We start from the raw sequence: 24,278 nt of genomic DNA, 5'->3' as shown, positions 1-24,278 counted from the left end.
CGCCAGGTTCTTAAACTAATTCCGACCCCTAAATTATTTATACCTCGAATCAGACATCCAACTTAATTCGGTCTCATGACCAGACCCCTAAATTAATTTACTCCCCTAATTGGAACTCCAAATTAATACAGACACCTGATCAGACCCCTAATTAATTGAACTCCCCTACCAAATTATTTTAGATCCTCAACCAGACTCATAAATTTATTTTGAGCCCCCCTCAGCAGACCACCAAATGAATTCAGTCTTCTGACCAGACCTCTAAATTAATTCAGACTACTGACTAGATCCCTTAATTAATTTAATACCTCATCAGACCCCTAGATTAACCTCATCACGCGCTGTGCTGCAACTGTACGTCCTGCAGAGGGCTTGCATCCCGCACCAGGACGTACAGTTGCGGAGCGGTTCCCGGCGCACACTGTCTTAACGGACAGTGTCCAGGAACCGGGAAGTCAGCTGTCCCCTACAGCTGAAATCCAGTCTTGCCAGTCAGTGGACCATCATTGCTGATTTCGGCAATTAACCCCATAAATGCGGCGACTGATTACGGACGTAATGTGCTCGTGTGAATCCAGCCTTAGAATACATTACACTACGTAGCTAGTGTAATGTACTCTAGCAGCGATCAAAGCTGCAAGTCTAAATGTCCCCTAGTGGGACAAGTAAAAAAAAGTAAAAAAAAAAAAGGTAATAAAAATGTTTTTAAAAAAAGGGTAAAAATAAAGTTTATAAGTTATATAAACAAAAAAATTCATTTTTTCCTATAATAAGTCTTTTATTATAGGAAAAAATTAACACGTTAAAAATAGTACACATATCTGGAATCACCGCGTTCGTAACGACCCCAACTATAAAACTATAATGCTTGGAAAAAGGAACAAAAAAAAAGAGATGGCGCTCCCCTGGGGTGATATTGTATATACTGATGGTATTTTGTATGTAGTGAAGTTGTAATCGACTCACGTGATAGAGTTGTGCAGGATCGTCAGCACAACTTAACTTTATTGCTCGTCTGGTGAAATTTCTGGTACACTGTGCTAGCCTCTAGAGCAGACCCACGGTGGATACCTCCTGTGCTGGAGTTTCCTCAACGTGGTCATCAAACGTTCTTATCTGGATAAAAATTGCTCCTTGTATCAGGCGCTTCTGTGTAGCTGATGTGATGATCACCACTGGCCTATTAGGTAAATGTTTGAACAATTTATTGGATAACTCGTATTAAAACAATACAATATGCCTGACGAAGACCTAAGTTTGAGGTTGAAATGCGTTGCAGCAGTCCCTCTTTTATCTCTTTTATTGTTTTAATGCGAGTTATCCAATAAATTGTTCAAACATTTACCTAATGGGTCCATGGTGATCATCGCATCAGCTACACAGAAGCGCCCGATACAAGGAGCAATTTTTTATCCAGATAAGCACGTTTGATAAAACGATAATGTTATTTTTCCCGCACGATGAACACCCCAAAAAAAATCAATAAAAAACCACACCAGAATCGCAATTTTCTGGTCACCTCCCCCCCAAAATAGAGAATAAAAATGTATCCAAAAGTCGCATTTAACCCGAAAAAAGTACCAATAAAAACTACAACCTGTCCCGCAAAAAATTAGCCCTTACACAGTTTTTTTTACTAAAAAATAAAAAAGTTATGGTTCTCAGAATATGGTGACAGAAAATAAATTATTTTATAAAAAAGTGATTTTATTGCATAAACGCTGCAAAACATAAAGAAACCTATATACATATGGTATCGTCGTAATCATACAGACCTGCAAAATAAAGTAAAATTTTCATTTATAGTGCACGGTAAACGCCGCAAAAAATAAACTAAAAGACATTGTCAGAATTGCTTGTTTTTGGTCACCCAGCTTGCAAAAAAGTTTAATAAAAAGTGATCAAAAAATCGCATATACTCCAAAATTGTACCAATGAAAACTACAGATTGTCCCGCAACAAATAAGCCCTCACACAGCTCCGGTGGAGAAAAAAATAAAGAAGTTCTGGCTCTCAGAATATGGTGATGCAAAATGTGCAGAGGGTTCAAAAAGCAGATAAGATCTGGCGCCATTTATCAGTGCGACACTGGCCACACATAGGCGGTTTATTATTTATTTACCCTATTATTATACCCTCTTATTATGCCCTGATGTGCTCCGCACAGCTTACATATGCCCCCACATTATAAACTGAAACACCAGTAAAACCCCAAACAGAAATATTACCAAGCAAAATCTGCGCTCCAAAAGCAATATGGCGCTCCCTCCCGTCTGACCCCTGCAGCGTACCCAAACAGCAGTTTGCGCCCACATATATGGCATCACCATACCCGGGAGAACCCGCTTAACTTTTTATGAGGTATTTGTCTTCAGTGGCACAAACTGGGCACAACATATTATGCACTAAAATGGCATATCAGTGGAAAATTGCAATATTCACTTTCAACCATCCGCTGTGCATTAACCCCTTTGCGCACTATGACTTAATTGCACGTCATGGTGCAGGGGTTGATGTATGGAGCGGGCTCACATGCTGAGACGGCTCCATACGCTGCGGGTGTCAGCTGTGTATTACAGCTGACACCTGGGACTAACATACAGGAACAGCGATCGTGCTGTTACAGAAGCCTGTGAAAGAAACAATATACTGCAATACATTAGTATTACAGTATATTGTACCAGCGATCCAATGATCGCTGGTTCAAGTCCCCTAAGTGGACTAATAAAATCTGTAGAAGAATTAACGTTTTTAGTAGTGAGAAAAAAAAACAACCTTTTCCCATTTTTCTTCTAAAGTAATGTAAAAAAATAAATAAACAATATTACAATATACCATTATTTAACTTGCACGGTGAACACTGTATAAAACTTAAATAATTTAAACCGAAAAAAAAAATGGACGTTTTTTTGTCACCTTAGCTTGAAAAAAAAATGTAATACAACTTTTTGATCACTTTTTATGTACCAAAAAATGGTACCAATAAAAACTACAGCTCGTCCCGCAAAAAATAAGACCTCCCACCGCTCAATCGACCGAAAAATAAAAAAGTTACGGCTTTCAGAATGTGGTGAAACAAAACAATTTTTATTTTAACAATTAGATTTTTCTTTGTAAAAGTAGTATAATATAAGAAAAAACAATATAAATTTGGCATCACCTTAATTGTATTGAGCCGCAGAATAAAGTAAAGTTTACGTTTTTACCGCACGGCGAAAGCTGTAAAAACGAAAACCCCCAGAAAATGGAATCAGATTTTTTGCCAATTTCAGCCCGCAAATAATTTTTTTTCAGTTTGAGTGTACATTTTATGGCACTTTAAATGGTGTCAATAGAAACTACAACTCCTCCCGCAAGAAAAAGCCCTCACAACACTCTGACAGAAAAAGAAAAAAGTTAGGGGTCTTGGAAGGCGGAGAGTGAAAAACGAAAATAAGAAAGGAAAAAATTGATCAGTCCTGAAAGGGTTAATTCATCTATAATGAAAAAATTTATGACCACATGTAGGGTATTTCCGTACTCGGGAGAAATTGCTTTACAAAAATTGGTTGTTTTTTTTCTCCTTTATCCCTTGTGAAAATGAGAAAATGCAACATTTTAGTGGAAAAAATTGTGATATTCATTTTTGCGGCCTAATTCTAATAAATTCTGCAAAAAACCTGTGGGGTGTAAATGCTCACTATACCCCTAGAAAAATTCCTTGAGGGGTGTAGTTTCCAAAATGGGATCACTTTTGCGGGGTTTCCACTGTTTTGGTCTCTCCAGGGTGTTGCAAACGCGACATGGCACCGAAAACCAATCCAGCAAAATCCATGCTCCAAAATCCAAAAGGCGCTCCTTCCCTTCTGAGCGCTGCCATGGGTGTAATCAGCAGTTTATTACCACATATGGGGTATTGCCGTAATCAGGAGAAAATGTTTTACAAATGTTGTGGTTCATTTTTTCCCTTATTCCTCGTAAAGTAGAGGTGCCTAAAATATATTCTAAAAAAAAAGAGGCCCAATATCCACTAGGTGCTTCTTTGCTTCTGAGGCCGGTGTTTCAGTCCCTTAGCACACTAGGACCACATGTGGGATATTTCTAAAAACTGCAGAATCTGTGCAATAAAATATTGCATTGCATTTCTCTGGTAAAACCTTCTGTGTTACAAAAAAAAATGTATTAGAAATGAATTTTGGCAAAAAAAAAAAAAATGTGCACATTTCACCTCTACATTGCTTTAATTCCTGTGAAACGCCTAAAGGGTTAAAAGACTTTGTGAATACTGATTCCAATACCTTGAGGGGTGCAGTTTTCAAAATGGGATGATTTATGGGGATTTTCTAATATATAAGGCCCTCAAAGCCACTTTAGAACTGAACTGGTCCCTGAAAAAATGGCCTTTTGAAATTTTCTTTAAAATATGAAAAATTGTGTAGTACCGTGTTAGCCAGAGACAATATGAAATGTTAAATACTTTTGTGTCAAAAAAGACAAAAGTATAATAGGTATGATACCTTTATTGGCTAACCATAAAAGTTCTATATGCAAGCTTTCAGAGCACAGAGGCCCCTTCTTCAGGCAGTTTACAAATGAATGACTTAGAAAAAAGCACAACATTTAGATGTTACACAAAGACAATTAGTACATGAGGTGATACATCATTAAGATAAGCCGGGGCAATAAAACTGAGGTTATAGGGGTGATGACTTAGGAGTTAAGGCATCTGGAGTCAGTCTGATGGGGGACGTGACGTGTGTCCATGTAGTGGCTCATAAATCCTGGTGTTAGATTGAGGCCTTGTGTCAATGACTGGAATTTTATCATCATCTTGAATTCCCAAATTTTTCTCTCTCTGTTGTTTTTAAAATGACCCTTCAGAATGAGTACCTTTAAATCTGCCAAACTGTGGTCTGGTCCAGAGAAGTGTTTTCCCACGGGTGTATCCACCTCCTGTTTTATTGTATGTCTGTGAAGATTCATCCTGGTTTGTAGTTTTTGTATTGTTTCTCCAATGTAGATTCCTTTATTGATGCACCTTGTACACAGGATCATGTACACTACATTGGAGGATGTACAGGAGAACGTGCCAGTGATTTTATAGTCCTGCTGCGTGTTTGGTATCTGGATGGTGTTTGATGACCAGATGTTGGTACAGGTCTTGCATTTTCTACTGTTGCAAGGAAAAGTGCCAGTCTCTGATGGTGGTGAGAGGGCACTTCTGACCAGGAGATTCCTTAGGTTTGGTGGCTGTTTGTATGGAAGGAGTGGTAAATCTGGGAATATTTCCTTCAGTTTATTGTCTTTGTTAAATATAGGTTGGAGATCAGCAGCAATTTTCCTCAAGATGTTCATTTGGGGGTTGTATATGACCACTAGGGGAACCCTGCTGTTGTCTTCCTTCTTTTTGTACTCCAGAAGATTGCTCCTTGGAATTCTTGTTGCTCTGTAGATCTGATCATCTATAATCCTTGGATGGTATCCCTGTTGTAAGAATGTATTCCTCAGTGATAGCAGGTGTTGTTTTGTGTCTTCACAGTCTGAACAGATCCGTATGTATCGCAGAGCCTGGCTGTAGATGATGGATTTCTTTATGTGTCTCGGATGGAACAGCTTCCATCCGAGACACATAAAGAAATCCATCATCTACAGCCAGGCTCTGCGATACATACGGATCTGTTCAGACTGTGAAGACACAAAACAACACCTGCTATCACTGAGGAATACATTCTTACAACAGGGATACCATCCAAGGATTATAGATGATCAGATCTACAGAGCAACAAGAATTCCAAGGAGCAATCTTCTGGAGTACAAAAAGAAGGAAGACAACAGCAGGGTTCCCCTAGTGGTCATATACAACCCCCAAATGAACATCTTGAGGAAAATTGCTGCTGATCTCCAACCTATATTTAACAAAGACAATAAACTGAAGGAAATATTCCCAGATTTACCACTCCTTGCATACAAACAGCCACCAAACCTAAGGAATCTCCTGGTCAGAAGTGCCCTCTCACCACCATCAGAGACTGGCACTTTTCCTTGCAACAGTAGAAAATGCAAGACCTGTACCAACATCTGGTCATCAAACACCATCCAGATACCAAACACGCAGCAGGACTATAAAATCACTGGCACGTTCTCCTGTACATCCTCCAATGTAGTGTACATGATCCTGTGTACAAGGTGCATCAATAAAGGAATCTACATTGGAGAAACAATACAAAAACTACAAACCAGGATGAATCTTCACAGACATACAATAAAACAGGAGGTGGATACACCCGTGGGAAAACACTTCTCTGGACCAGACCACAGTTTGGCAGATTTAAAGGTACTCATTCTGAAGGGTCATTTTAAAAACAACAGAGAGAGAAAAATTTGGGAATTCAAGATGATGATAAAATTCCAGTCATTGACACAAGGCCTCAATCTAACACCAGGATTTATGAGCCACTACATGGACACACGTCACGTCCCCCATCAGACTGACTCCAGATGCCTTAACTCCTAAGTCATCACCCCTATAACCTCAGTTTTATTGCCCCGGCTTATCTTAATGATGTATCACCTCATGTACTAATTGTCTTTGTGTAACATCTAAATGTTGTGCTTTTTTCTAAGTCATTCATTTGTAAACTGCCTGAAGAAGGGGCCTCTGTGCTCTGAAAGCTTGCATATAGAACTTTTATGGTTAGCCAATAAAGGTATCATACCTATTATACTTTTGTCTTTTTTGACACAAAAGTATTTAACATTTCACTTTAAAATATGAGAAATTGCTGCTAAAGTTCTAAGCCTTGTAACGTCCTAGAAAAATAAAAGTACGTTCAAAAAACGATGCAAACATAAAGTAGACATATGGGAAATTTTAATTAGTAACTATTTTGTGTGGTATTACTATCTATTTTACAAGCAGATACGTTTACATTTAGAAAAATGCCAATTTTTGCAAATGTTCTCTACATTTTGGTGTTTTTCAGAAATAAATACCAAATTTATCGACCAAAGATTTTTCACTAATATAAAGAAAATGTCATGAGAAAACAATCTCAGAATAGATTGGATAGGTAAAAGCATTCCAGAGTTATTACTACATAAAGTAACACGTCAGATTTGAAAAAATCGACTGTGTCCTAAAGGCCAAAACAGACTGTGTCCAGAAGGGGTTAATTCAGGCCGAAAAACCAGACTCCTACATTAATTCAGACCCAAAGACTCCTACATTAATTCAGACTCCCAACCTGACCCCTAAATTAATTCAGTTTCACGATCAGATCCCTAAATTAATTTAGCCTTATGACCCGAACCCTAAATTGATTCAGACCCACAACCAGGGCCTTAAATTAATTCTGGCCCCTAAATTAATTTACAAACTTAATCAGACCCCCAAAAGAATTCAAACTCCCAACCTGACCCCTAAATTATTTCAGCCCCCTGACCAGACCCTTAAATTATTTCAGTCCCATATATTAATTTAGACCCCCCCCCAAGCAGAGCGCCGAATAAATTCAAATTAATTCAAACTCCAGACAAGATCCCTAAATTTATTTATACCCCAATCAGACCCCTACATTAATTCAGGCTCAAGACAAGACCACTGCGTTAATTCAAACCCCAGGCCAGACCTCTTCATTAATTCAGACCCCGAGCCAGACTCCTAGACTCCCAACCTGACCCCCAAATTCAGACCCCAGACCTCTAATTTAATTTACACCCCCAATCAGAACTCTAAGTTAATTTACACCCAAGACCAGACCCACCCAAAAAAATATTCAGACTACTATGTACTTAACACTCCCGTGTCCTGTTGCCTCCACTTTCGGGCGCCTCTTCTCTGTTGCCTGACATTCCTCACGCTGTGGCCTTACTTCACAAGACTGACGCTGGACAGCATTAGGATGTCAGGACGTTGTATGCGCTGTCACACATAACGTTGTGATGCTAGCCAGCATCAGTCTTGTGAAGAAGTGCCCCAGCATTACTGAATTTGGAGAAGTTATTATATTATATGATATTGCAGGGTCTATTCCTTATAAGGCAACGGCAGCAGTGGTGGACTGTGGCGGCTGAGACCCTTTTTAAAAAAAAAAATTTCCCAGGCCCCTGGGACTAGAGTACCAGCGGTACTGCCCTGATAGAACACCTGACGACAGGTACTTTATGGGGGGAATTAATTAAGACTGGTGTTTCATATGTCAGTCTTAATATGAAGAGCGCTAAAGTAAAAATAAATTAGGTGCATTTCTGTCTGTCCGTGTGACACAGAGTGAAATCATTGATTTCTGCTATATTATGCCAATGTCTGGCGTAAATTATATAATAAATATGTCGCACTACAATTGGCCCTGTCCCCCTTCTTTAAGCTTCGCCTATCTTTTAGAAAAATGCCATGAGCGTTGGAAATGGCACAAAAGTTGAAATGTTTTTTTAAGCATCTTTTCTACAGTTTGCTACCTTTCTACACCAAAAATCTGGCGTAGAAACTTGAATTTATTCCCCCCTTTGTGTTTATTTACCCCAACTCACTATAATTTTTTATTTTCTGCTTATACTAAAAAATTTCTCCAGCCTGGCACATTTGTAGTGATTAAGCGGATAAAAGTAGTAAAGACAAAAGATTTTGAGTAAATAGCTAAACGATAACACCATAATAATAATGATAATGAAATAATAAAATAAAAATCTTCCATTTTAAAGGTATAATGGAGACTACCTGAAAGCATTTCAAGCCAGTGTCAATACCAGGAATACATTTCTTATAACCTTAACTGCCATTTTCTGCTACATTCTTTATAAAGAAGAGCCGTTACCAGGAATGATTCAGGTGGTGTTGCTGTTTCTCTGCAATTTCTTATGCTGGTGTTTTGGATTTCAGGTATGTAACAATTGAATTTTACTTTGACATGTGTTATTTTTAGGTTTAGGTATAGATGTCGTTATGGTGAATCAATATAATATGTGTATATGTTGGACTCCAGTGACAAGCCTCATCAACAACAAGAAGGCCCAATTGCATATGACTTTTTTTTACTATTTTACAAATCTGTTCTTTATATTTTATGTGCTATGTGCCAGGGTTGTAAACCGTCCTTAAATTTACAGACAGTCCGCAAAAAATTGGTGTTTTTTTTCTTCTGCCGTCCGTAGTGTCCAGCAGAGAAAAGCACTGTCTGTGATTTAGTCTCCATCCCCCGAAACGTTGCATTGCGCATGCGCCAAAATGTACATGTGCAGTACAAACAAGGGAAAGGTAGGAGGAGCGAAGGAGGACGGAGCCAAGTGAATGATGGTCTGAGTGAGGTCTGTGCCAGGAGTGGACCAGTCCAATCAATTGACATCACCTTAGTGACGTGAGGTCAGGTGACTCAGGTCAAGCGACTGGACTGGTTCACTCCCAGGTTGGCACCGACCTCACTCAGACCGCCGCCGCATCATTCACTTGGTTCCGTCTGCCCTCCTTCTGCTCCTAAATGTGAGTGACGTCAGGCAGAGCGGAGAGCAGTGGTGGCGGTGGCCAGGGCTAGCCTTAGGATAGAAAGTGCCCCGTGCAAAATTTTCTTTTGGCACCCCACCCCATCATAAAAAAAATTCCCCATGTAAAAGTACAATGCCCCCCACAGTATAATGCCCCTTTAGTGCCCCCAGACAGTGTAATACCCCATACAGTATAATGCCCCCCGTAGCTGCCCATACAGTATAATAATAATATTTAATAATAATATAATATATTATAACCCCCTTAAGGACACAGTATTTTGTCCTCCAAGTGTGCCCACACAGTATAATGCTCCTTAAGGGCCACACACAGTATATTGCCCTTGTAGTGCCCCTACACAGTATAATGTCCCCTTAGTGGCCCCCACACAGTATAATGCCCCCTTAGTGGCCCCCCACAGTATAATGTCCCCCTCCCCTCCCCACCCCTGGATGCCACACACAGCCCCCTGTAGATTGTGCAATACAGCCCCCCTGTATATTCTGTCATACAGCCCCCTCACCTCCCCCTTGTAGACAGTGCCCCCTCAGCTCCCCCTTGTAGACAGTGCCACCTCTCCCTTGTAGATAGTGCCATACAGCTCCCCCCTCCCCGTGTAGATAGCGCTATACAGCCCCCACCTCCCCCTTGTAGAAAGCACCATATAGCCTCCCACCTCCCCCTTGTAGACAGCGCCAAACAGCCCCCCACTTGTAGACAGCGCCATACAGCCCCTCAATACCCCCTTATAGCCTGTGCCCCCGTAACAAATAAAACATAAACTTTATATTCACCTTTATGTTCCCGCGATGAACTGAGCTGCAGGATCCTTGTGTAGGCTGGAGTGATCCAGTAATATCATCACGCCGGCCTGCGCAGGGATCCTAAGGACACAGATACTATAGATTATGACATCGCTACCACTGTAGCAGCCATAGTGGCTGCTAGCGGCGCCACCAAGCATGGGGGGGCCCGTTCCGACGGGCGGCACGGGCCCCCTCATGCTGCGGGCCTCCATGGCTGCTACAGCGGTAGTTACGCCGAGAGCTGGGAAGGAGTGCCCGGGCGGAAAGGTGTCAGCACAGCGCCCCGTTCAACCTGCCGGAGTGATGCGCCCTGTGTGATGCCACAGGTCGCACACCCCAAAGGCCGGCCCTGGCAGCGGCGGTGGGATGGAGTGAGTGGGACTCACCAATCACAGCCCAGCTTGCATCCTTCCCGCACTAAGTGGGAAAACTACAAGCGGGGCTGTGATTGGTGAGTCTCACTCCAGTCCCAGCAGAGGCAGCAGCCAGCAGTGCAGTGTGCACCCTGACCCGCAGCAGACTCCACTCACCGACACCGTGATTGACCATCTGAGCGAGTGTCTGAATCTCCCTGGCTCCGACTGGCGGGTGACTACATACTGTCAATGACTAGTATGTATCTCTATATCTGTAGAGTAGTGGTTAGCATGTTTCTCTTTTTTACATGTTAAGGGTCCCCCGTTTCAAAGCCAGTAAGAAGTTGTTTTTTTTTAAAATATCTCTATTATATTACTGTAATAGTTTTTTAATTCAACTTGAGTCATGCCCGTACTCAACTTTACTATCCCACTCATGTGATCCCTTATAAAAAGGTGTTACTTATGCTCTTTATGACTAACTCTTGATTTAGTAATGTGTCCGTAAAAATTTTGGTCTGTTCATAATTTTAAGCTCACTTGTCCAGAAATTACTGAAGTGGAAGTTGGCAACCCTGCTATGTGCAATCCGCTTAGTAAGGAAGAGCAGTCTGTTAGGGTGGGCCCAATGTGCCACAATCCAATGCTATGCAATTATATAAGATATTTTTTAAAACATAGGGTACCGCTCTCTGTGGAGGCTTTCATTGACTGTGGGGGCAGTGTGAATAGTCCAGAGTTTTCGACCTGATTTTTTTCTTTTTTTATGGACAACTTCAGTAAAAATCACGGCCAGCCCACATTTTTTACGGACAAATTAGAAAACCATAATGAAACATATAACGATAATATATGTCTAAAGCTCAGAATGCTATTATGTGATCATTTACTGTGAACTGTAAATGATGATAATTACATCAACCTGTACAAGCCCTCCAGCTTCTAAGAAATCATGCACACATCAACTTTTTTTTTTACGAACACTTGAAAAAAACCTCATTGACTGGTCACTGTATTATGGAAACTTGTTGCCATTATGCAGGCACTCCGGCTGTAGCTGACTGTCAGTGGCATGTGAGATAATTTGGGGTGAGGCTTATGAATAACAAATTTATTTAAAAAAAGCAAGTCTGTTAGAAATCTATACACACACATGATTTTCTTCAAGACGTTAATCAATTTGAAAAAAAACTTTTCTGCATTGAGATTTTATTTATATTTTCAGTAAACTTAATAATAGGAACACAAAGAAAGAAAGAAAGTAAGAAAGAAAGAGAAAGGGGAATACAATAAGCAATGGTGCATATTTATCAACAAACATATACAGTTTATGTGAAAGATAGAGAACCATGGGAGAAAGTACCAGGGGGAACTAAAAGAAGAGAGAAAGTGATGTCTATTTACTAATTAAATACAGGGTGAGCAAAAAGTCACTGTGCACTACTTAAATATATGCAGACTTCTTGCATCAGAACCATTCTAAAAGGATTGCCCTTGGCAAACAATTAGATTCCAGCTTTATGTGCCTAGAAGCGTATGGGCACCACTTTCAACATCCACTGTAACACGAGACGATAGCTGGTAGGAGCACCATGATATTTTGCTCACACTGTACATTGGCTTAGCGAGAGTTAAAGAGGCTCTGTCACCACATTATAAGTGCCTTATCTTGTACATAATGTGATCGGCGCTGTAATCTAGTTTACAGCAATGTTTTTTATTTAGAAAAACTATCATTTTTGACGGAGTTATAACCTATATTAGCTTTATGCTAATGAGTTTCTCAATGGACAACTGGGCGTGTTTTACTATATAACCAAGTGGGCATTGTACAGAGGAGTGTATGATGCTGACCAATCAGTGAACAATCAGCGTCATACACTTCTCTCCATTAATTTACACTGCAGATAGCGATATAGCTATATCGCTATGTCCAGTCACATAAACACACTATTACGCTACTCATGTGGCGTGACAATGAATATACATTACCTCCAGCCGGGACGTGATGTGTATTCATTCTCCTGACCACTTCTGTAGCGTCTCTGTGATTTACAGCATAGCAGGCGTAGTCTCGCGTATTACGCTGTAAGCTGTCATCCACAGCGAGATCTCGCTGTGCTGTGCTGTAAATAACAGAGACGCTACAGAAGTGGTCAGGAGAATGAATACACATCACGTCCTGGCTGGAGGTAATGTATATTCATTGTCATGACACATGAGTAGCGCTCTAGAGTGTTTATGTGACTGCACATAGCGATATAGCTACAGTCAAGGAAATAAGTATTTGATCCCTTGCTGATTTTGTAAGTTTGCCCACTGTCAAAGACATGAACAGTCTAGAATTTTTAGTCTAGGTTAATTTTACCAGTGAGAGATAGATTATATTTAAAAAAAAACAGAAAATCACATTGTCACAATTATATATATTTATTTGCATTTTGCACAGAGAAAAAAGTATTTTTTATCCCTTTGGCAAACAAGACTTAATTCTTGGTGGCAAAACCCTTGTTGGCAAGCACAGCAGTCAGACGGTTTTTGTAGTTGATGATGAGGTTTGCACACATGTTAGATGGAATTTTGGCCCACTCCTCTTTGCAGATCATCTGTAAATCATTAAGATTTCGAGGCTGTCGCTTGGCAACTCAGATCTTCAGCTCCCTCCATAAGTTTTCAATGGGATTAAGGTCTGGAGACTGGCTAGGCCACTCCATGATCTTAATGTGCTTCTTTTTGAGCCACTCCTTCGTTGCCTTGGCTGTATGTTTCGGGTCATTGTCATGCTGGAAGACCCAGCCACGAGCCATTTTTAATGACCAGGTGAAGGGAAGGAGGTTGTCACTCAGGATTTGACGATACATGGCTCCATCCATTCTCCCATTGATGCGGTGAAGTAGTCCTGTGCCCTTAGCAGAGAAACACCCCCAAAACATAATGTTTCCACCTCCATGCTTGACAGTGGGGATGGTGTTCTTTGGGTCATAGGCAGCATTTCTCTTCCTCCAAACACGGCGAGTTGAGTTAATGCCAAAGAGCTAAATTTTAGTCTCATCTGACCACAGCACCTTCTCCCAATCACTCTCAGAATCATCCAGATGTTCATTTGCAAACTTCAGACGAGCCTGTACATGTGCCTTCTTGAGCAGGGGGACCTTGCGGGCACTGCAGGATTTTAATCCATTACGGCGTAATGTGTTACCAATGGTTTTCTTGGTGACTGTGGTCCCAGCTGCCTTGAGATCATTAACAAGTTCCCCCCGTGTAGTTTTCGGCTGAGCTCTCACCTTCCTCAGGATCAAGGATACGCCACGAGGTGAGATTTCGATCGATTGACAGTCATTTTGTATGTCTTCCATTTTCTTACTATTGCACCAACAGTTGTCTCCTTCTCACCCAGTGTCTTACTTATGGTTTTGTAGCCCATTCCAGCCTTGTGCAGTCTATGATCTTGTCCCTGACATCCTTAGAAAGCTCTTTGGTCTTGCCCATGTTGTAGAGGTTAGAGTCAGACTGATTAATTGAGTCTGTGGACAGGAGTCTTTTATACAGGTGACCATTTAAGACAGCTGTCTTTAATGCAGTCACCAAGTTGATTTGGGGCGTGTAACTGGTCTGGAGGAGGCTGAACGCTTAATGGTTGGTAGGGGATCAAATACTTATTTCTCTGTGCACAATGCAAATAAATATATCTAATTTTGACTATGTGATTTTCTTTTTTTTTTTTTTTTTTATATAATCTATCTCTCACTGGTAAAATTAACCTAGCCTAAAAATTCTAGACTGTTCATGTCTTTGACAGTGGGCAAACTTACAAAATCAGCAAGGGATCAAATACTTATTTCCTTCACTGTATATCGCTATCTGCAGTGTAAATGAATGGAGAGGAGTGTATGGCGCTGATTGGTCAGCGTCATACACTCCTCTATACAACACCCACTTGGTCATATAGTAAAACGCGCCCAGTTGTCCATTGAGAAACTCATTAGCATAAAGCTAATATAGGTCATAACTCCGTCAAAAATTATCTTTTTTCGAAATAAAAAACCACTGCTGTAATCTACATTACAGCGCCGATCACATTATGTAGAAGATAGGGCACTTATAATGTGGTGACAGAGTCTCTTTAAAGAATGGTGAATAAAAATATAAATAAAAAATTGAGCACGGTAAATGAAAAGAGAACCAAAAAGAAGAGAATTGTTTGAATTAAAAGCACTAATTATAACCTCCAAATAAGCCTGTGTTCTCAGGCAGGATGCCTGAGTTATGACCTGGAAAGACCATATAAACAATGCAAAAAATGTGACATGAAACATTGGACAAATATTGTTGCCGAACTACAGCAAGATAAACAGACAGCCAAAGACTGTATAACACTGAATGAGCACAGAGGGCACCTTTATGTATGCTAGGGTTCTTATATGCCATTTTGTGCTTCCGCATATCACTGAGCTCTGGTCATGCATTTGTTTTCTTGGTCACGTGTAGCCAACTTCATATCACAACCACAGCCACGGATTCTTCTATTGTTAAATTCTCCTATATATAATTGTCATACACTGTCCCTGCCTCGAGGTCGTATCCTATGACAAAATATCGGAACATCATAAATTATGTTTATAAGACACAGCTAGTGTACGATGTAACAGATATATTAAGAAGTACACGCCTCTTATTAAAGCTGTTGCATCTTTCGACTGGCCATGGACCATAATTGGATCATAACTACCGCGGCTGTGCACCATCCATTCCCCACCATCAGACATAAAATGAAAAAAATGTATACTCATCATATCGCTCCTCTTCGCTATTCCCCTCTGTGTCCCCTCAGGCTCCCTCATCATGCTGCGGCTAATACAAGGTCTTGATGCTGAGCATCGTCAGAGTCCTATATGAGATGCAGCACTGAGTGCTGCATCAAACACGATGTTGCCCAGCGTCAGTGCCTTGTATGAGCCGTAGCATGCTAAAGGAGCCAGAGGGGAAAGCCAGAGTGGTGAGGTGAGAATTCATTTTTATGTTTATTTGTCCAACATTGAAATCTAGGAGCTGGCATAGATTGCGGTTATAATTCACGCCAGTTTTCTGTTGTAAATTATAATAAATTTGTTGATGACCGATAACACCATCCCCTTTTAGTAAGCCACCCCCATTTTCCTAAAAGCTGAAAAGCAGTTATAATCTATTTGTTGATGACCGATGACACCATCCCCTTTTAGTAAGCCACCCCCATTTTTCTAAAAGTTGAAAAGGCAGCGTAATATGCCCAGAAGTCTCAATATTCAATGCATATTGCAACTTTTGGGCCCTTTTGTGACATTTCTCCAGAAAACTGACGTAGAAAGGTTGATAAATTCCCTTGAATGTGCTGGCTCCTTAATGCGCAGCTCAATACTGAAACCTCAGCCATGAAAATAAAGATGATTTACTTAGGCCGGATTCACACGAGTGGGTACGTTTTGCACGCGCAAAAGATGCTGTGTTTTGCGTGTGCAAAAGGTCCATAAAAGCTCCATGTGTCAGCAGCATATGACACTCTACTTTTATGTTTGTAAACAGAAAAGCACGTGGTGCTTTTCTGTTTTCATTCATAGTTTTGACTACTGTAGCGCGCATCATGCGCGGCACACGGAAGTGTGTCCGTGTGCCGTGCGTGGTTTTCATGCACCCATTGACTTCAATGGGTGCGTGATGCGCGAAAAACGGGCAAATATAGGACATGTCGTGAGTTTTATGCAGCGGACATACACTGCGTGAAAATCACTGACAGTCTGAACGGCCCCATTGACTAACATAGGTCCGTGCGACGCACGTGACAATCACGCGCGTTGCACGGACGTATTATACGTTCGTCTGAATAAGCCCTTATATTCAGACGTAACATAAACACTGCAGAATTTCTTTTCAGATTTTCTGTGTGGAAATTCTGCAGCATTTTTGCCATGTAAATTTACATGATGCGGAATGAGAATCTAATACAGCAAGACAGTTCCCGCCGGTGTTTTGTGCAAGTTTTTTCTTTAGCGGGTGGATGGGATTTCATATCTCATGTACTTTGCTGCTACTGAAAATGCTGCGGAATTTCTTCACAGTAAAGCCGGACAGAAATTCCACAGTGTTTACGCTACGTGTAAACGTACCCTAACTCTTCTATAGCTAACATTGTCTTTTATGGAGTCAGGGTCTTTTCAACCACTTCTTATGGCAATGTCCCTACATAAAAGGCTATTGGACACAGGTGATTATATTTCTAAATTACATAATGGGAGTCCCAATTCCTCTGACCCCTAAACTGTGTTTGTTGGGACTGATAGATTCCCCTCAGTACTCCTCATCTCAATGTCAATTATTGAAAGAAACGCTTTTTCAAGTCAGGAAGCTGATCTCACGCAACTGAATGAATGACACAATCAGTTCCCAGAACAGTAGGCTGGCAGTGTAAATAGGTTCCGGCCCTATAAGAAAATTGTGTACTTACATCGAGGAGCCCTGGAGAAGTGTCACGCTATATGGTCTCCATGAATCCAATTGTCACGGCGCGGGGTGTGGAACCACTGGGCCGTACCGCGTAGCGGGATAGCAGCTGGCCAACTAGGTACAAAACAATGTCTATAGTCCAGAAAGTGTACCTGAGGCAATGTAGACAGTAGCGGTGACACAACTTGACTTTCACTGTAGATGGCACAGTAGATGCAGCGGAAGACACGACTTGACTTTCACTGTAGATGGTACAGTAGATGCAGTGGAAGACACGACTTGACTTTCACTGTAGATAGTACAGTAGATGCTGTGGAAGACACGACTTCTCTTTCACTGTAGATGGCACAGAGGCACGGTAGCATGGGATATAGGGTATAGGCAGCAGTAACGGGTAACACTGGGAACTGGAAAACACTGGAAGACCATTTGCAAGACAAAATTTAGGTATACAACAATGCTCAGGCAAGGATCAAGTGAGCAGAGCCATTTTTATAGCCCAGCAGCATTCTGGGCTAATTACTGATTAATAACAACTGGACACGTACTGGCCCTTTAAGGCTGTGCTCGTGCGGGCATGTGCGCCCTGCGGAAAACAGTCCCAGAACCCGTAAGTTTGTGCCGGCGTCTCCATGGAGGGAAATGCCACTGAGAACACAGACGTCCGTGTCCGGGGCCGTCAGAGGGTAAGTCTGAACGACGGCCCTCGGCCATAGACGTTACAGTATCCCCCCTCTTACACCCCTCTTCTTGGGGCCAGAGCGGGAGAGAAATCTCTTCACAAGGACAGGGGCATCAATGTTCTCCTCTGGCTCCCAAGACCTCTCCTCTGGACCAAATACCCTCCAATCCACCAAATAAAATGTCCTTCCTCCCACTTTCTTGGTGGCCAGGATCTCCCTCACTTCGAAGGTCCCTGATGAGCCACCAGGAGCCACTGCGGAACTGGGAGTCCTGGAGTAGTGGTTCAGGACCACAGGCTTCAGCAAGGAGACATGGAAGGAGATAGGAATCTTGAGGATAGGAGGCAGCCGAAGCTTGTAAAACACAGGATTGATTTGTAGCAGAATCTCTAAGGGTCCGAGGAACCTGGGAGCAAACTTGCAAGACGGCACCCTCAGCCAGATACTCCAGGAAGACAGCCAGACCTTTGTACCTGGAAGAAACTGGGGAGGTTCTCATCTTCTAGTGTATGCCTTCCTCTTCATGCGGTCCACCGCCAGCAGAATAGAAGATTGTGTCTGTTGCCATATCTGCAGAAAGTCCCTGAAGGTAGAGTCAGCTGCATGCACCTGGGACATAGTAGAGACAGGAAGAGGTATATGAGGATATTGGCCGTAGACGATGAAGAACGGACTGGAGGTGGTGGACTCACTAGTATGGTTATTATAGGTGAACTCAGCTCACGGGAGCAGCTGCACCCATTCATCATGCCGTCTGGAGACAAAGTGCCGCAGATAGTTCTCCATAATCTGGGTAACCAGATTATGGAGATAGTTCTCCATAATCTGGTTAACCCTTTCGACTTGTCCATTGGATTGAGGATGAAAAGCTAAGGAGAAGTCCAACTTTATACCGAGGGGGCCGCAGAGTGCTCTCCAGAACTTTGAGGTGAACTGGACCCCTCGATCCGAGACAATATGCAGAGGCAAGCCGTGCAGACGGAAGATGTGTTGAACGAAGAGGTCGGCCAGTCGAGCAGCAGAAGGCAGGCCAGTGAGGGGAACAAAATGAGCCATTTTAGAAAACCGATCCACCACCACCCAGATCACACTGCATCCCGCAGAGAAAGGGAGATCTGTGACAAAGTCCATAGCAGCATGCTGCCAGGGGGAATCGGGCACAGGCAGTGGTTGGAGCAGACCGGCTGGTCTGGAGTGGGCAACTTTGTTTGCTGCGCACACCGTACAGGAGGAGACAAAGTCCATGACGTCTTTGGGCAGCGTGGGCCACCAGAACTGACGGGTAATTGGGTCTCGGGTCTTATGGGCACCCGCGTGACCTGCTAGCTTAGAACTGTGACCCCAGCGAAGAATTCTTCCTCCGTCTGTCAGACGTACAAATGTTCTTCCCGGAGGAATGTCTCTAACTTGTGGAGGGTTAACAGAATAGATGCAGGAAGGGTCGATAATATTCTGTGGGGACTCCACAGTGTCCTCTGTTTCAAACGACCTAGACACGGCATCGGCCCTCACATTCTTGTCGGCAGGTTGATAGTGGAGTTCGAACCGGAACCGAGCAAAGAACAACAACTACCTGGCTTTACAAGGATTCAGCCGTTGAACCGTCTGTAGATAGGTCAGGATAGAATGAGCTGCACCTTCCAGTATGTGTCTCCACTCCTGCAGGGCCAGCTTGATGGCCAGTAACTCCCGATCCTCAATCGAGTAGTTGCGCTCTGCGGGAGAAAACAGCTTAGAATACTAGCCACATACCACAGTCTTGCCTTTCGAACTTCTCTGGAACAAAAGTGCACCACCACCAACAGAGGAAGCAACCACCTCTAATGAAAACTGTAGGGATACATCAGGGTGATGAAGAATAGAGACTGATGTGAACGCCTTTTTTAAGGTTTTAAATGCGACTTCTGCTTCTGGAGTCCACACATTGGCATTCATGCCCTTTTTAGTGAGGGTGGAGATGGGAGCTGTTAATGAAGAGAAGTTGGGGATGAACAGCCGGTAGGAGTTGGCGAATGCCAGGAAGCGTTGTATGGCCCTTAAGCCTTGGGGACGTGGTCTTTTCAGGACAGTCTTTACCTTCTCAGGGTCCATCTTGAGACCCTGATCGGAGATGATATAGCCCAGGAAGGGTAGAGACTTCTTTTCAAACACGCACTTCTCCAGCTTGACATAAAGATGATTTTCCCTTAATCGAAGCAACACCTGGCGGTCATGACCCTGATGAGTCACAAGATCTGGGGAAAAAAATTTAAATGTTATCTAGATACACCACAACACAGATATAGAGGAGATCACAAAAAATTTAATTGACAAATTCTTGTAACACCGCGGGGACATTACACAGGCCGAAGGGCATGACCAGATATTCGTAGTGTCCATGACGTGTATTAAATGCAGTCTTCCACTCGTCACCCTGACTAATCCGGATTAGATTGTAAGCCCCCCACAGGTCTAGCTTAGAAAAAAAATTTGCCCCCCGTATGCGATCAAACAGTTCCGAAATCAAAGTCAATGGGTACCTGTTCTTCACCGTGATCTGGTTGAGGCCTCGGCAGTCAATGCAGGGTCGGAGGGATCCATCTTTCTTCTTGACAAAGAAAAATCCAGCTTCGGCCGGGGATGAGGATTTTTGTATGAAGCCCCTCTCCAGATTCTCCTTAATGTAGGCTGACATAGACTGGGTCTCAGGCAAGGAGAGAGGGTATACTCTACCGCGAGGAGGGGACGAATCAGGAACCAAGATGATAGGGAAATCATATGCTCGATGTGGTGGCAATGTCTCTGCTTCCTTCTTGTTGAAGACATCTGAGAACAGAGAGTAACAAGGAGGCCACCCTGCCAGTGACTGATGCGGAGGAGACTGAGGCGGATGGTCATGCACCAGACAACGGTCGTGACACTTGGGGCCCCACTGGAGAACCTCTCTAGAGTTCCAATCCAGGACTGGGGTGTGTAGACGGAGCCAAGGCAAACCCAGCAGCACAGGGTTGACGGCCTAGGGCAGGACAAACAAGATGAGTTCAGAGTGAAGAACTCCCACTTGGAGTCTTAACGGCTTGGTCACAGACAAAACTGGGTCAGGCAAAGGCAGTCCATCTACCGAGGCAACAATCAACGGCCTTTCCAGCAGAACAGTGGGCAACAGAAGAAGATCCACAAGGTCTTGGCAGATGAAATTGGCTGCAGAGCCAGAGTCCAGGTAGGCAGAGACTGGATGGGACCTCTCGCCAGTGACGATGGTCACAGGAATGAACAATTTGGAGGAGAGCTCTCTATTAAGTGCAGTATCGCCCAGGGTTGTCTCTCCAATCAATCCTAGACGTTGGTTTTTTTTGGCTTCTGGGGACACAGACGCACGACATGGCCGGCGAGGCCGCAATATAAACAGAGTCCAGAGGTGCGCCTGCGCTGTTTCTCTTGAACGGACAGTTTAAGCCGATCCACCTGCATCGGAACCTCTGGTGGAGCAGTAGAAGAAGGCAAGAGAGGTTGCTGGATGTTGGGTGCCAGTCTAGGAAGCCGTTTCTCCTGTCAAATCTCTTGAGATCTCTCTCTGAGCCCTATGTCCACTCGAGTAGCAAGTAGAATCAGGTCGTCCAAGGCAACTGGTAGATCTCGAGCAGCAAGTTCGTCCTTGATCTCGGGCGATAGGCAATGCCAGAAGGACGCTACCAACAACTCATTGTTCCAGGACAGTTCTCCTGCCAGGCTCCGGAACGAGATGGTGTATTCGCCCACGGAGGCGTCCTCCTGGCGAAGGTTCAAGATAGCAGTGGCTGCCAACGGGACTCGTCCAGGTTCCTCGAATACAGTACAGAATAACCGCTCAAAGCCCTGGAAGTCTCGGGGTCTCGGGTCTCTGTCGTTCCCAGATTGGGTTCGCCCACGCCAGCGCCTTTCCGGCAAGTAAAAACATAATGAAGGCGATCCTGGCTCCGTCCGAAGGAAATGCTCAGGCGTTTCCGGGGCGAAGTGGATATGGCATTGGTTCGGAAATCCCCTGCACGTACTTGCATCTCCATGGAAACGAGGTGGCAATGGCAGCGAGAACCGAGGATCCGAACCGGAGCTGTCAGGAGGTGTAGCAGGAGGATCGATCCGAGGAGCTTGAATAGGAGCAGAGAAGGAAGCAACTAGCGCCCCTAGCTGCTATGCCATGGAGTCTACTGCCACAAGGAGTTGATCCTGTCGTGCTCGCAGATCCTGCAGGTCAGCCTGCATTTTTTGGGAGGGTGACAGGCCCTTGAATTCAGCGGAATCCATGGCCTGAGCGTACTGTCACGGCGCGGGGTGTGGACCCCCTGGGCCGTACCACGTAGCGGGATAGCAGCTGGCCAACTAGGTACAAAACAATGTCTATAGTCCAGAAAGGGTACCCGAGGCAATGTAGACAGTAGCGGTGACACAACTTGACTTTCACTGTAGATGGCACAGTAGATGCAGCGGAAGACACCACTTGACTTTCACTGTAGATGGTACAGTAGATGCAGCGGAAGACACAACTTCACTTTTACTGTAGATGGCACAGAGGCACGGTAGCACGGGATAAAGGGTACAGGCAGCAGGAACGGGTAACACTGGGAACTGGAAAACACTGGGAGACCATTTTTAAGACAAACTTTATGTATACAACAACACTCAGGCAAGGATCATGGGGGCAGAGTCCTTTTTATAGTCCAGCAGCATTTTGGGCTAATTACTGATTAATAACAACTGGATGAGTACTGGCCCTTTAAGGTCATGCACGGGCGGGCACGTGCGCCCTGCAGGAAACAGTCCCAGAACCCGGAAGTGAGTGCCGGCGTCTCCCTGGAGGGAGATGCCGCCGAGAACGCAGACGTCCATGTCCGGGGCCGTCAGAGGGTAAGTCTGAACGACGGCCCTCGGCCATAGACGTTACACCAATCCTCTCACACAGTGCAGTTCAACTTACCCCAATTATGTGTTTCCGCTATACCTAATTTCTTTGCTTTTCTTCACAATGTTGGTCCTCTGGGGATAGAGCCCCTAATAAACCCCACTGTACGTATACAATTTATTGATATGGAAATTTAAGTGCATCTGTTGTCTATTACTGCGTTGATCATTTAATAAACAAACCTTCCTTCTTTAGATGCATTCATTGCGTATGCTGGGTCTATATTTCTCTTTATATCTTAATATATATATACTTTAGCTTTGCAACCGTTTCAGATACATTTATTCAATATTTTTGTTTGTTTCCTGACTCGAGAGACACTATACAACGTATTTCTGTTTTAATCCATTTTTTGTATTACATGTAACATGCAAACACATCCGTATTGTTTAATTTGAAATTCCTCTTACTCTTATTCTCCTTAATAAAATATTTTTAGGAAAAAAACAAAACATGTCTTTTATATATCACAGAAGACAAAATGACCGAAGAAACAAAAGTCTGTGTGATGAGCACAAACCAACAGACAGGTGGATAGAGAAATCAGATATGTAAAATGTGGCATTGCTGTTAAATAAGTAACCTTGCATGTACTCAGATCTCTGTTCCACAACAACATCCAATCATCTTCTGAATCACTGACATATGTAGAACAATAATTAAACCAATTATATGTCTAAAATGATTATCCCCATAGTGTATAATTTCCCTTTGTTATAATGATGCCTGTAGTGTAAAATCTTAGGTCGCTTTCGGAAGGCTGTAATATGGGCTTATTTTTTTTTCCACTTTCTGGCTGCAATACCCGGAATTCTACTAAACCACACTTAGATCACTATAGGATCCTTTAAGTCTGTCTCAGTACAACCGTGTGGTATTTTGTCCAGAATACAGACTCTAAAATGCGCCCATATAACAAGGCATTAGTTGTCTATATGACTTTGCTGAATGTTGATCCATTGATTTCTTCAGTTAATTATCTGAATCTCATGTGCTCATTCCAATATATCTCCACCTTTGCAACCAATTTATTTAAATTATAGAATAGGTGATATTTGTCTCAGTACTGGTGGCCCCAATGCTGGGACCCCCACTGATCGCAAGAACAGGGGTTCCGAACCCCAGTTTCTCCTTACTGCACCCCCCGAAATGAGGAGAAGCTTGAATGGAGGAGTGGTGGGTGCTGTACTTGGCTGTTTCCGTCATTACCATAGAGTTTAAATGGAGCGTTAGCGCGCATGGTTGACCGCCTCTCCATTCAAAGTTCTCCTCACTGCGATCAGGACCCTAGTTCTCCTATTGGTGAGTGTCCGAGCAGTGGGATCCCCAGCAATTAGAATTATCACCTATTCCGTGGATACATGATAATTGTTGATTCTGGTACAACCCCTTTAACTGCCCAAATGTCGCAATTTTCCCTGCATATTGCGACTTTTGGGGATTTAATAAAATCTCTCATAGTCTTTATATTCTGCTCCCCTGAATAGGAAGGACAGTCTCCATGGTTCTATCCATGAGAGCCGACTGTAATATTGCTGATATTGCAGTTGATTTATTGGAGTATTGTAGTAATTCCATGCT

General features: G+C 43.0%; 1 protein-coding gene across 1 annotated transcript in view; it reads left to right on the top strand.

The window, feature by feature from the left end:
* STING1 (stimulator of interferon response cGAMP interactor 1) overlaps positions 1–24,278 on the top strand; it is a 58,120-nt gene that overhangs the window by 1,078 nt on the left and 32,764 nt on the right. Inside the window, exon 2 of the mRNA XM_075859957.1 lies at positions 8,680–8,857. Within this exon, the coding sequence (XP_075716072.1) occupies positions 8,680–8,857 (178 nt within the window). The remainder of the gene's footprint in view (positions 1–8,679; positions 8,858–24,278) is intronic.

This window comes from Rhinoderma darwinii, chromosome 3 (assembly GCF_050947455.1).
Source record: "Rhinoderma darwinii isolate aRhiDar2 chromosome 3, aRhiDar2.hap1, whole genome shotgun sequence".
Classification (NCBI taxonomy): Eukaryota; Metazoa; Chordata; class Amphibia; order Anura; family Rhinodermatidae; genus Rhinoderma; species Rhinoderma darwinii.
This window is presented reverse-complemented; position numbering and strand designations above follow the sequence as displayed.